The 12,230-nt window shown below is 40.2% G+C and overlaps 1 protein-coding gene across 1 annotated transcript in view; it reads right to left on the bottom strand.

The window, feature by feature from the left end:
• Positions 1–12,230, bottom strand: part of cpne2 (copine II) — a gene marked incomplete at both ends in the record, with an annotated part of 38,217 nt that overhangs the window by 399 nt on the left and 25,588 nt on the right. Inside the window, 2 exons of the mRNA XM_083973736.1 lie at positions 2,958–3,194; positions 10,143–10,276. Of these exons, the coding sequence (XP_083829862.1) occupies positions 2,958–3,194; positions 10,143–10,276 (371 nt within the window). The remainder of the gene's footprint in view (positions 1–2,957; positions 3,195–10,142; positions 10,277–12,230) is intronic.

Here is a 12,230-nt window from a genome sequence, read left to right on the forward strand (position 1 = left end):
TGCCAAAAGCTGTTGCTTCATGCTTTAACACTTTAGGTTTTTTTTTTTATCTATTTAATTTTATTTCATGTTTACCTGCTTATTTATATATTTATTCTTAATTCCTTTTTTTTTAAATATTATTTTACTTTGTATTTTTATTGTTCATGCATCTCTATGTTGCTAAGCTGTTTCGTGTCCTTGGTCTTTTTCTTGAGTCTTGTTCTTGGGTACTTGTCCTTTATTTGAAAATGTCAATAAACAGATTGTGGAAAGAAAAAAAAAACCCACAGCCACCAACATCAATGATCATGAGTGGAGAGCTGTGATTCATCAAAATCCATCCTTGGAGCAGATCCAGTATCAACAGGTTTAGATGAGAAGAACAGTTTATTCTTGGATATTTTTGAAATCTGGTTTTTTTACTTTTCACTTTGTAACTTTGTGAAGAAAAGTGCCACATACATAAAGTATTGATAATGGTATTGGTGTTTTCCCATAAGCCCTTTTTGGCAAACCTCAGGTGTACAGTGATGCCTATTCAATGATTTGTGATTGGTCGATGCGTGAACAGAGATGTTAAGAAGCTCCATTGATCCATTGATCAACCAGCTGTTCTTTGTTACCTCACTGTTAATCCTGCATTGTAAGAAGTCATTTCTACTGGACGCCCAGCTCTTTTCTTTTTGAGGCATTCACTTTAGCAGATGAAAATATTCAAGTGTTGTTTTATAAGTTGTGGCAGCTCTAACCCACCCTACAAGTGTGTCATCAGTTAAAATTGTTTGTTCATAATTCTTGTAACCTAAATCTTATATCTGATCATATTTCAGAACAAATGTATACATAGATACTTAACATTCTTTTTCTATAATTCTTATTCTCATGAACGGGTCTTTGAATCAGGTTCACACCCCACAGCAGACAAGGAGCAATTTCCCTTCTAACAAATGTTATTACAATAGCTACCAACTTTCAAGCTGCTCACCACCGACTGCACCAACTTCATGAAGATAATTTGTAGTAAAAGTTTGTCTGCCAGCACAGCTCGTCATTTCAGGTCACTCATTAATCCATTTCCTCTGTTCTGCCTGTTGCTGTCTCTCACCCTCCCACTAACAAACTGGAACGAGGCCAACAAACACTGTCTGTTCCTCCCACAACAAAGGAAGTCAGCTTGCCCACTAACAGCCCACACACACACACACACACACACACAAAACCTACAAAAAAGACAAAAACGCACTAAATTACTTTTTTCTGTGTCTGAAAATGTGCACACACTAATTATCCTGTGTGCTGTCGTTACATTACATCTTACATGCATAAACACTCATGACCACTGACATGTTTTACAGCCAATGCAAGTACACACACACACACACACACACACACACACACACACACACACACACACACACACACACACACACCAACAGCCTCTCTATTGAGTCTGAGATAACCAGCTACCTCCTCTCGCACATCTTGTGTATGTGTGTGTGTGTGTGTGTGTGTGTGTGTGTGTGTGTGTGTGTGTGTGTGTGTGTGTGTGTGTGTGTGTGTGAGTAGCTACGGTGTTGAGTGTGTGTGAGCAACAGGCTGCCGTTTGGTAACACATTCACAGCATGACAGCATGACATCATGTCATCAGAATAGAATCGAATAGATTGCCTTTATTGTCACTATACACATGTACAATGAGATTAAGAGCTCTCTCTCCTTCAGTGCAAACATATGCATAGATTAAAAAGATGAAATAAAAAATACGAAAGATAAATTCCAATAATAAATAATAAATCTATGTATCAAAAGATAAAATAAGTTATATATATAGTATGGATTATTAAGAAAAATTGCACAGCATAATGGCGATATTGCACATTAGAATGGTGAGTATTGCACAGGTACTGTCCTGGTCAAAATCACTGGCAACCATGAATTATGAGTACACAATTCAGAATATATTTAGAAACAAACCCATAATATTAACTCAATACAATGTCCAAGGTGACTGAACATAAGAAAAAAACAACTGGAATAATAGTGGAATAAAACAAGGTTTTCAATGGGATTTAGTTTCAGGACTTGTTGCTTTAAGCCAGTCCATGTTTTCCTTTTTAACCTTTCTTTTTTTCTTCGGTTGAACATGAGCATTAACTCGTCCTGAAAGACACTTTGTTTCGTTTGACAATGAGTAACACTATTCACCGTAAAACACTGTGGTGATGTCATAATTTGAAGCTCCCAGCAAAGCAAGACCTTGACATAATAGAGCATGTTTGATTGTAGGTGCAGTGCTCTTTTTCTTATACCGTATGCTTCATTACGTCTCCTAAACAAACTGTTCCACTGAATTTCCAAAGAGCATTTTGGGCCTTTGATTGTTGTGTCCTCTACCCATGGATCCCTTCATCCCCTTGAAGCAGAACTATGCAAGATTTGTAGCTTAACTACGCTACATTTGTACCTTAATTAAACAGCTTTGAAATAATTGTGATGGTTTAATAAATGGCTTAACCTGTTACGAGGGAGAATGGAGGCTCTCTGCCTTCCACATGCCAACCAACCTTGCAAGATCGTCTCTGTGCACCGTGACATAAACGTGCCCCGTAAGCCGTAACTTCTTGTTTAGGACAGATAAGACAACACAGATATACACATTGTAACATTGTATATAATATATAACGTTATCTACCACTCTACTGATTGATTTTCACACGGGCTTCGTTGTAAACAAATGCACATGGCAGGGTTAGCAAAACAGCAGAAAAGCGACAGGACTTACATAGTTCCTCTTTGATTGGTGTAAATGAATCAGAACCACACAATAGTTTGTGTATCTGATCATGCTGTAAGACAACTGTCAATCAAATCTGCTTTTTATGGTTTTATCAAAATTTTAAATATTTGGAGGACATAGATTTAACAACCAATAAATCGATCACTTTCATAGCTGGAGTTTCTATTTCAATACTCACATTTCGGAAATCCCTGAAAGGGACGAACTGCACAATGTCCCGCACGGCCTCTTCTCCTGTGCTGGACCTCAAAACACTGGCGTCTCCATCCAGGAACTCCATGGCAGCAAAGTCTGCGTTGCCCACACCGATGATGATGATGGACATGGGAAGCTTGGACGCCTGTACGATGGCGTCACGCGTCTCGTCCATATCGCTGATGACGCCGTCTGTTATGATGAGGAGATTGAAGTACTGCTGCAGAGGGGAAAAGAGGAGACAAAGAAAGGATGAGAAAACAGAAAAATAAGAGAAAAATGTGACTTTAAATTGGATCCCACAGTAGCTTGGAGATGGATCTGTTTTGAAGAAAAGAGACAATCTGTCTCAATCATGATGACTGTGTTGTCAATAAGTATAGACAGAGTGACACTGTGTAAAAATAGAAAATAAAAACAGAATGAAAAGCTTCTCTGCAGCAAAGTGAGTTGACATTCATTCATATGACAGAGCACACCATCTGTTCCTGGACAAAATGGAGGGAAAATGTAAAAAAAAAAAAAATTCATCAGAATAAGAGGAAAGAATAAATGAATGAATGACAAAATGAGAGTTCATCCTTTGGGATATGACTGAAGCATGTTGTTATCAATGTTTTCTGAACACAAATTCAAAGGACAAACCTGAAGAACTGATGATAATAATAATAGTAATACTGAACTTCATTCCTATAGTACAATTCATGCATGAAAAGCAACATAAACTGCTTTACACACAAACATATGAAAGAGAGACAATAGAAAAGGAAAATAAAATCACAGGTAGCACAAAGTAAAAAACATTTAAAGAGAGAGCACTTTAGGGAAAAAAAACTTTGGACTTCGAGAAAATAAAACTGGTAAAAACCAAATGGAGGAACATTATGAGCATCATTTTGCATTATAATGTGAATCACGATATTTGTTTATGTAGAACTGGACTTATAATGGCAAAAACCAAACATATACACTAATACTGATTTTATTCTATTTAGAGGGACTGCTGCAAATACCAGAAACGGTATCTGCTCCGTGTGCAAGAGACCAGACTCTGGTGTAGTAGCGTTTGTCTTGCAATGAAATTCAAGAATAAAACATGAAATGACGCACAGAATTGATGCGCAGCTGTGAGCCACATGGCACCCGCAGCCTGCTGTCATTTCCATGTGATAACGAAGGTAAACACAGCGGACAGCGGAGCGTAATGGTTGCTGAGCTCAGGCATGGCACAAACATGCAGTCTGTGTCCTGCTGCCTTCACATGCTGCAGGGATTTAATGAAGTGAAAGGGAAAAATGTACATATACTACAAAGCAGCTGTGGACAAGCAGACTGAGGTGATGACATGCTGATTTACAGGCACCTACTGGGTGGAGATTGTTTAATTAAATCAGTTTCTCTACATTACTCTTTCATTGCTGCATGTTTGCTCCAATAATTAGTTCCTAAAGTCAGCAGACGAGGCCAGAAACAGACGTCTATCTCATAACATTACATCTATGGCACGTTTTTACAGTATAATACCAGACACTCGCTGCTGCCTAATCTGAATAAACCTCCCATCTGTTTGCGCCTCTCCTCCCACCTTTGAACCACATGCTCCGCGTTAGGCAACAAAATGCCACACAGAGAAGCGCAGCCAATTTCACCGTCAGGAAACACTGAACGCTTGTTTGTGCTGGTCGCTGCACAGACCATGTTCTATAAAAACATGAGTTGAACTGATCTTCCATCTTATCTAATAACCAGCTCTGTGTGATGAAGGACGTCCCGGATCACCTGGTAAACCACAGAGAACTGGACCAGAGAGTTGAACTTGCTTCCTGACGCAAGAACTTGGTTTTCTAAAGTTTGACAACGTGATCTGAGTGAGCACGAAAACTGTGGGCGAAAAAACACAACAAAAACCCCAAAACGCAAAACAATGATCAGTTCTGCATACTGTGTGAACGGTTATCCCCAGATAAGTGAGGGTGAACACACGCACACAGACTTTACTTCAATGGTTACTTTAATAGATTTACTTTACATGATACTCACACTAAGACAGACACACACACACACTCACACACACACACCCGGGGAGGGCTCTGAAGCCTGTCTCTTTAATGTGCTAACAGCAGCGCTCATTAGAGAGTCATTATCACACAGACAGACAGGGTCGCTCACACACTGAGACACACATAAGACTGCACTGGCCTGCAGCCTATGTGAGTGTGTGTGTGTGTGTATGTGTGTGTGTGTGTGTGTGAGTTGCGGGAATGTGTTCGTACACAGTTTGCAGTCACAAAGCTCTCTCATTATCAGGACCAGGAACAGGGACACTGAGGCCGAGCAGCAGCCGATTTGTGCAGCCTATACTACCTAAACCGCCCACTTACCCCAACACACACATCAGTAACCAGCCACTACCCCAGGATGTGGTCCATGTGTGCACACACACTCACACACACTCACACACACACACACACGTCTACTGTGGCTGTCACATCTTATTGTCTGTTAGTCCTTTCCATGGCGTAGCCCTGTTTGAACTCACTACAATCTGCAACAAGAAAAGGGTCTGCAATCATTCCCTTACAGAAACAATGGGATTCTGGCGCACGACACACAACCCTTTGTGTATTTTGCTCATCTATTTGTTCTCCACAGGGTGACAGGGTACAATTATGGACAGAAAGGACCGTGGGAGCATAATGATACCCAGCTACAGCACTCTCTTCAGATTTTGGCAGGAGATGTGCCACTGGATAGAAACAGAAGTTGGGAACATTTTGAAGATGTGGAAGCTCCTTGATGTTACGCATCTGTACATTTTGACCGATGGCAGTGGAGACGTCTCGCTGAGTCTTACAGGTGATGTCATTCCTAACCAAAGCCTCCCAAGGCTCTTTTCTCGTCTTTTACATAAGCAGCATAAGCGAGGCTTTGGTTTGTGCCCAGTGTTGTGTTGTGTTGCTTTAGCATCACACAGTCAGAAACATGAACCTGAGGACAAAATATGAAAGAATGCACAAGCACAAACTGAGACACGCTGAATGATGGACAGGGAAAGTTTCCTCCAGCTGTATCTGGGCTGCTATTTATTTATTTTAAGTTACTTTTTTGGGTTAGGGTTATTTTGACTTTCCTTTCAGTTGATCTCCCCATTAAGACGTTAAACATCCAAATGTCCCAAAAGCATCACAATTTACTGATCGCAGTGTTTCCGTCTCACTACAATGTTGACTTGACATTTTTTATCATGAAGACTTAAAACAATTCAATTATAAATCAACCTTGAAACATGGGTTTGGCATGATTTTGCTGCACCAGTTCACCTTACAGGGCCTTGAACCTTTTTTCGGTGCTAACTGCTGCTGCCTCATAGTAGCAAGTCTGTAGCTAATGGGCAAGTTCTCTCATTTTGGTCTCCAGGTGGCAGATTCAGACGCTAGAGCAGCAGCAGTAGTAATTGCACATTCAGTTGTGATTTGACTCTATAGACTTGAAGCAGCCAAAGCCAAGTAATTCTCATTTGAGATTTATGTGTAGCAAGGGAAGAAAAAAACAGAAGGTTACTTTGGTGCAAATAGCAAAAGAAAATGTTTGGAAAAATTCTAGAAATCACACATCACACAAGCTACACAGCTTTCCAGTGCACCATCACACCACAGCTTAAAAAACCCACATACATTTTTTTTTTACCATACATATTAATAACAGTCAATCAAGCAGAATACAGTTATTTAAAGGGTTAATTTGGCCAATTGTTGGATTCATAATCCATTTAGTGGGGATGCAGATTTGGGAATGACATCACATCTGAGTCGACTGTTCCAGTTACAAATTGGCAACAAGTCGGAAAAGCTATTGGTGTTTTTAGCATTGTTACCAATACCAGCCAATAACAACACACTACGAAATAGTTTGCATGTGAAAGCAACAACATGTTTACAGAAGTTGCACAATACTGTTGATACAACTAAGAGCACGACGAAGTGGCCAATAGTGGTGATGTAGCCCAAAGCTTTCACTCACAGGGCGGCCATCTTGGATCGCAAGATTGGCGTTACTCCAAAATTTCGACTTCAGGGGGCATTCAAATCAAATTAACTATAAAAATCCACTAATGAAACACACCATTAGTCTTAGTGCTACATGCTCTAAGACAGCCCACTTAAATGAACTTTCTCGGATCTAATCATTTGCTTCTCAGAGGAAAAAATGCATTGATGCAGAGGAAAAGATGCATTGATGCATTTCATAATAGTTCAGACATATTAAGTGGATTTTTTTCAGCCTTATTGTAATTCAAAATTAAAAAGAGTTGTGTCTTTGTGCCAAACCACTAGCATGACTAAAATAGTCCATTTAGTATCCTCTTTTTTTTTTTTTATACATATATCAGCTGAGTGTCATTTTATGACATAGCTACATTAGAGTGTTTTGAAAAATACTAGACAATGAGATGGATGAGTAATAATGCCTATATTCACAGTGCATTTCATGGATCTCCTTTGTTCTGTTAACTGTGTGGGTTGAATGTTTTCATGCAGGTTTGCATGCATTTCATTCAGTGATCAGTATAACTGGGCTTATTGTCTGTGCTGAAGCGGTGCTGTCCTGTGCATTAAACTGTATTGTGTAAAATAATGTCCTGAGCTCCTCCTCATTGCTGTAAAGTGAATGTATTGTGTGTCTTGTAATCATCCTGCTCATCGTTTGGCGCCACGACCTGACCAAAACATGACGGACAGTCGTGTTACTGTCAATTGAACCACACCCTAAAAGGAAGTCCTATTTGATTGAGGCACTTCAAGGAACACTTTATGGCCTCCTACTGAGAAATGCTTCCCAAATAGAAAGGCTGCCTGGGTGTGAGACAGAGCCTCAGGCTCGGTCTTGGTCTTAATTTAGTGTTAATGTCTCAGATATATAATCCAGTGGCTCACCTAGCTGGAAGTACAGTGAGCTCTAATTCACTAGTTTGGACTAAAACTGAACTCAGCTCTAAAAAGCTCAGCTGGGATTCGTCTCTTCTACTGAAACATGACTAACTGACTCTGAGAGATGACGACACGTATAATGTTACATGTGAGTGTGAATGTGTCATTAATGCTAAAAGGACAACTGTATGAAAAATGATTATTATAATCAATACTATCACTATGTTCTATGGTATCCCATCACACGTTCTTATGTCTTGGGCCCACTGTTCGTATTCTTGCTCTGAGAATCAATATTTGTATCCCCTGAAATACCTCTGTTGGACTTGTTAAATGAAAATGAAAATAAAAATTTGAAAGCAAAAATGCTGGTGAAATTTACAGGAAAAATGAAGATGACTTGGTTGCTAATAGGTGACAGCACGTCATCCACAAACACAGGCTGAGAGTCCACAGCCAGAGCTCTGTGAGGCTGTGTGTCAGTAGACTAACACTTTATAATTAGCACAATACAAAAAGCACAGATGAGGCTACACATGTGTACAAATCTGAACTGATAATGGCACTTGACACAATGTCAGGGGATCATCTAAATTACTGCCAACCAAGCTGCGAAGCACAAGTGTTTACAGAATTTCATGGCAGGTCATCTGATGCTTGTTTAGGTATTTCAGTCTGGGCCAAAGCGGTGGACTGACTCCAGACACCAGCCTTCCCTCCAGCCATGCCACCAGCATGTAAAAAGCTAAATGAGATGGAGGATGCCTCCCTATCACGCTGTTAAGCCCAAAAATGTGTGAAAAAATCAAAATGTCAAAGTCTCAGCTGCGGAGTGGTGGAAGGACATGAAACTGTCACTCCGGTCTGTCGCCCTCCTCCCTGGCACTCTGGTCAACGTGCCAGGAGTTGGAGCCAACAGATGCACACACACTTGTTTTTCCTGCCATCCATCAAGCTGCTAAACACTGGAAATTAATTACAAGTACAAACTGCCCTGACAGGTATTTACCACTAACTGCTGTTCTGCCACTGGTGAGCAGTCAATAGTGTTTATCTGTGATAAGACTTGCCCTGTGAGAGGCTGATAACGACCAACATGCTCAGTGCGAGATGAATGGAAAGGAAAGTTGAGAACAAACTATAGGTGAAGTAAAACAGAGACACAAATAAAGGCAGAGCAGCCTTTCAGAAAGTCCACATTCACAGCAAAAGAGCATGCAAATCAATAAAAGGGGAAAATGCTTCCGGAAATGAGAGAGGATATCATCTAAAGGATCAAATAAATCAGTTTGATGGCACCATGAAGGAGAGAGTTTTGTGAGGAGATGAGACGAGAGAGCAAACCAGACCGTTATGAGAGCTGTCAAGTCATTGTTCACTGAGAAGAGCAGTAATCTTTGAACAACAAAAGCAGAGCCAGAAGTTTAAGACACTGACACAAAGTGTGAGGTGAATCTGGGTAAATTTATTTATTTATTTTTCTCATTCACAGATAAACCTGTGGTTGTCTTTTCTTGTATATCTGTGAGCAGGTTATAAAGGGCATTAATTAAACCTACCACATGAACTCAGGTCTGCTACTAATTTTCCTCTGACCTTCTTATCTGATTTTTATCATGTGGACCCCAGGAAGAATAGTCTGCATCATTATGTAGACTAATGGGGATCCAAAGAATACAATAAACAATAAATCATATCATTGGTTTTACTTTGTAATTTTGAGTCTTTTATGTTTTTGGTGTACGACTTTCTCTTGTATGGTGCTCAGTTTAAGCACACTGAATCTGTGCCCTAGCATGAAAGGTGTTATATAAATATGCTGACTTGACGTGACTTAATTTATGTCTGTATGCACATGATGATGACGAGCTAACAGCAAAATATTCAGCAGAGATATTTGAACATACGCAGACACATGTCCATGAATTTCACTGAGTTAATTTCTTAACAAATACTTTGGGTTTGCACACAGAAAATTGTGGAGTTGCTATATGAAAACCATTGTATGCCAACAAGGCTTGCTGATGTTAAGCAGGTGTATATTTCTACCATGTCCACCATCTATTAGTTAAACCAGTGGTGAACCCAGAACCTGAGGAGCCTCAGGCAAAGCAGCGGCTGCTTCGTGTCGGGTGGTAAACATCTACCTGTTTATATCTGACAAAGCGCTGCCTCCTCTTACTTGCTTTCTTTTAGTAGGTTAGAACAAAGAATGACAAAATGTAATCGTTGTCACATACCGCTGCTTTCTCCTGTTGTAGAGCCTGCGCAGCGAAACGCGCTACATGGCTGATGATTGGAGCAAAGTTCGTCGGACCGTAGAAACGAATATGCGGGAGGCAGGCAGAGTAGGCTTCAGCGATGCCCTCCACACCTAGAAAAAGACAGGGAGAGTGAATTTAGATTAAATATCAGGATAGAAAGAAGAAAAGTGGCCAGAGGAGAGAGAGAGAGGAGAGATTGATGAATGAAAAAATGGCTTTATATCCCAGCTCCAAACATATTACAGATTCTCATTAACAGTGCTCTGATGGACTCACATAAGCTTAAACAACTTAAATCTTGAATTTATGCCCAGACAAGGTTAATTTGCTGAACGCTGGCCTTCTGTCTCATCAACCTGCAAGTTGTAGAAGTAGAAAGTCAACACGGCAGCTTAATTGCAGCTGTTTACTTCTTACGTTCTCTTCATTCACAGATGAGTTTGATAAAACCGTAGGCATTGGGAAAAGTATGGATATTTTGATATATCACAATACAAAAACCTAAAACTGCTTTGTCTCACAATGAGGGCACAATCCCCTTTGTTATGTAAAACACAAAAAACTTCGGACTTACACTCATAAAATCTGACAGTAGTGTTTGGTGACGTCAGTACTACAGAGATGAAAAAGCTCCATCTGAATTTAAGTCATACAATGTTGAAACTGTTGGTGACAAGACAAAGATTATCTGTAGGTTGTCCTGGTTAGCAGGATGGTTGAATATTGCACATGAAAGCTACATGAAAAGGTTTTATGAGTCAGTCGCAGCAGCGTTTTTGTTACTGCAGTCCTCCAAATCAGGTTTAACTGTCTGACCTGATTCTTTCCACTCGAGAGTGCACTGGAGGCTGTATTAGCCTCTCAAAGAAAAGATGAACTCTAATGCTCTCTTCTATAGTTCGCAGAGAAGCTGTTGCTAAGTATAAAATGTACACGTAATGTTTAATAATAACCTCCCGCTTCTGTCGGGCTGAAATATATAACAGAAAAACTTCACCCTGGGTCCCACAGTTGTGCTCCCAGCAGTTGATACTCGAGTCATTTGCACTTGTCAATAAACACATTTCCCATCCACACATCTCAAACGCTAATGTAGCCTTAACAGATGTGACATTAAAGAAGTCGTCCTTGCACTGGGATCCATAAACGTGGGAGCAGGATACAGCGGGTTTTCAAATCTGAACTTTACTAGAAATCTAACTTCTTGCCTTTCTGTTAAAGCAGAAGTAAGTGATATATTTGTGTTAATATAAGTCTTAAATAGTTATATCTTCCGACAGCAATCACTTACATAGAGTGTTTGGACTGAAACACGGGTCTCTCAGTCCCTCTGCTCTGCTCTGAGCCGAAGAGAAAACATTTATCGTATCCTACAGTTTTTATCCAATGAGGAGAGAGAACGGCATGCAGGCCTGTGTGTGCAGCCAAGGAACGCCGTGAATGTGGCGACGTAGGGACGAGGACTGTTATGGTGCGTTCAAGGAAACTCGTATTTTTCCGACCGTGAAGTGGTACCAGTTCGATCTGGTACGAGTTCACCGGTCGGAAGTTACGAGTGGCCGTTATAGTGACTTTCACCGGTAAAACAGGTCGGAAAAACACGAGTGGGTTGCCTGGAACGCTACAAAGTCGTAAGTTGTGACTTGAAGCTGTAATTTACGATTTCAAAAGCCTGCCTGGAACGCAGCATTAGCGAAAACGACCGGACCACTTACTTCTGCTTTAAGTATTTTAAATATGACTAAGAGTCTGTGGTCACACTAGAAGGACACAGTACTATAAGCTTTCTAATCTATACATCTAGGTAGCATGCTTACTGAGATACGAAGGAAGGCCATGGATGAGTAAAAAAGTAGTTTGAACGTTTGAAAAGGTGAGTTTGTTTGGTTAATTATAACATAATCATACTGTTAGCTTAGGGTTAGTGTTAGTCTTTAGCCAGGTCTGTTGTGTCCCTGAAAACACTTCCAATGTTGTGAGTGCAATGAGCTCTCAGGGCCACTGTAGTTTGACTATATGCTTTGAAACATTCAACTCTTAACATCATAACCTTATCTACTGTAT

The sequence above is a fragment of the Trachurus trachurus genome (genome assembly GCF_905171665.1).
Source record: "Trachurus trachurus genome assembly, chromosome: 6".
Lineage (NCBI taxonomy): Eukaryota > Metazoa > Chordata > Actinopteri > Carangiformes > Carangidae > Trachurus > Trachurus trachurus.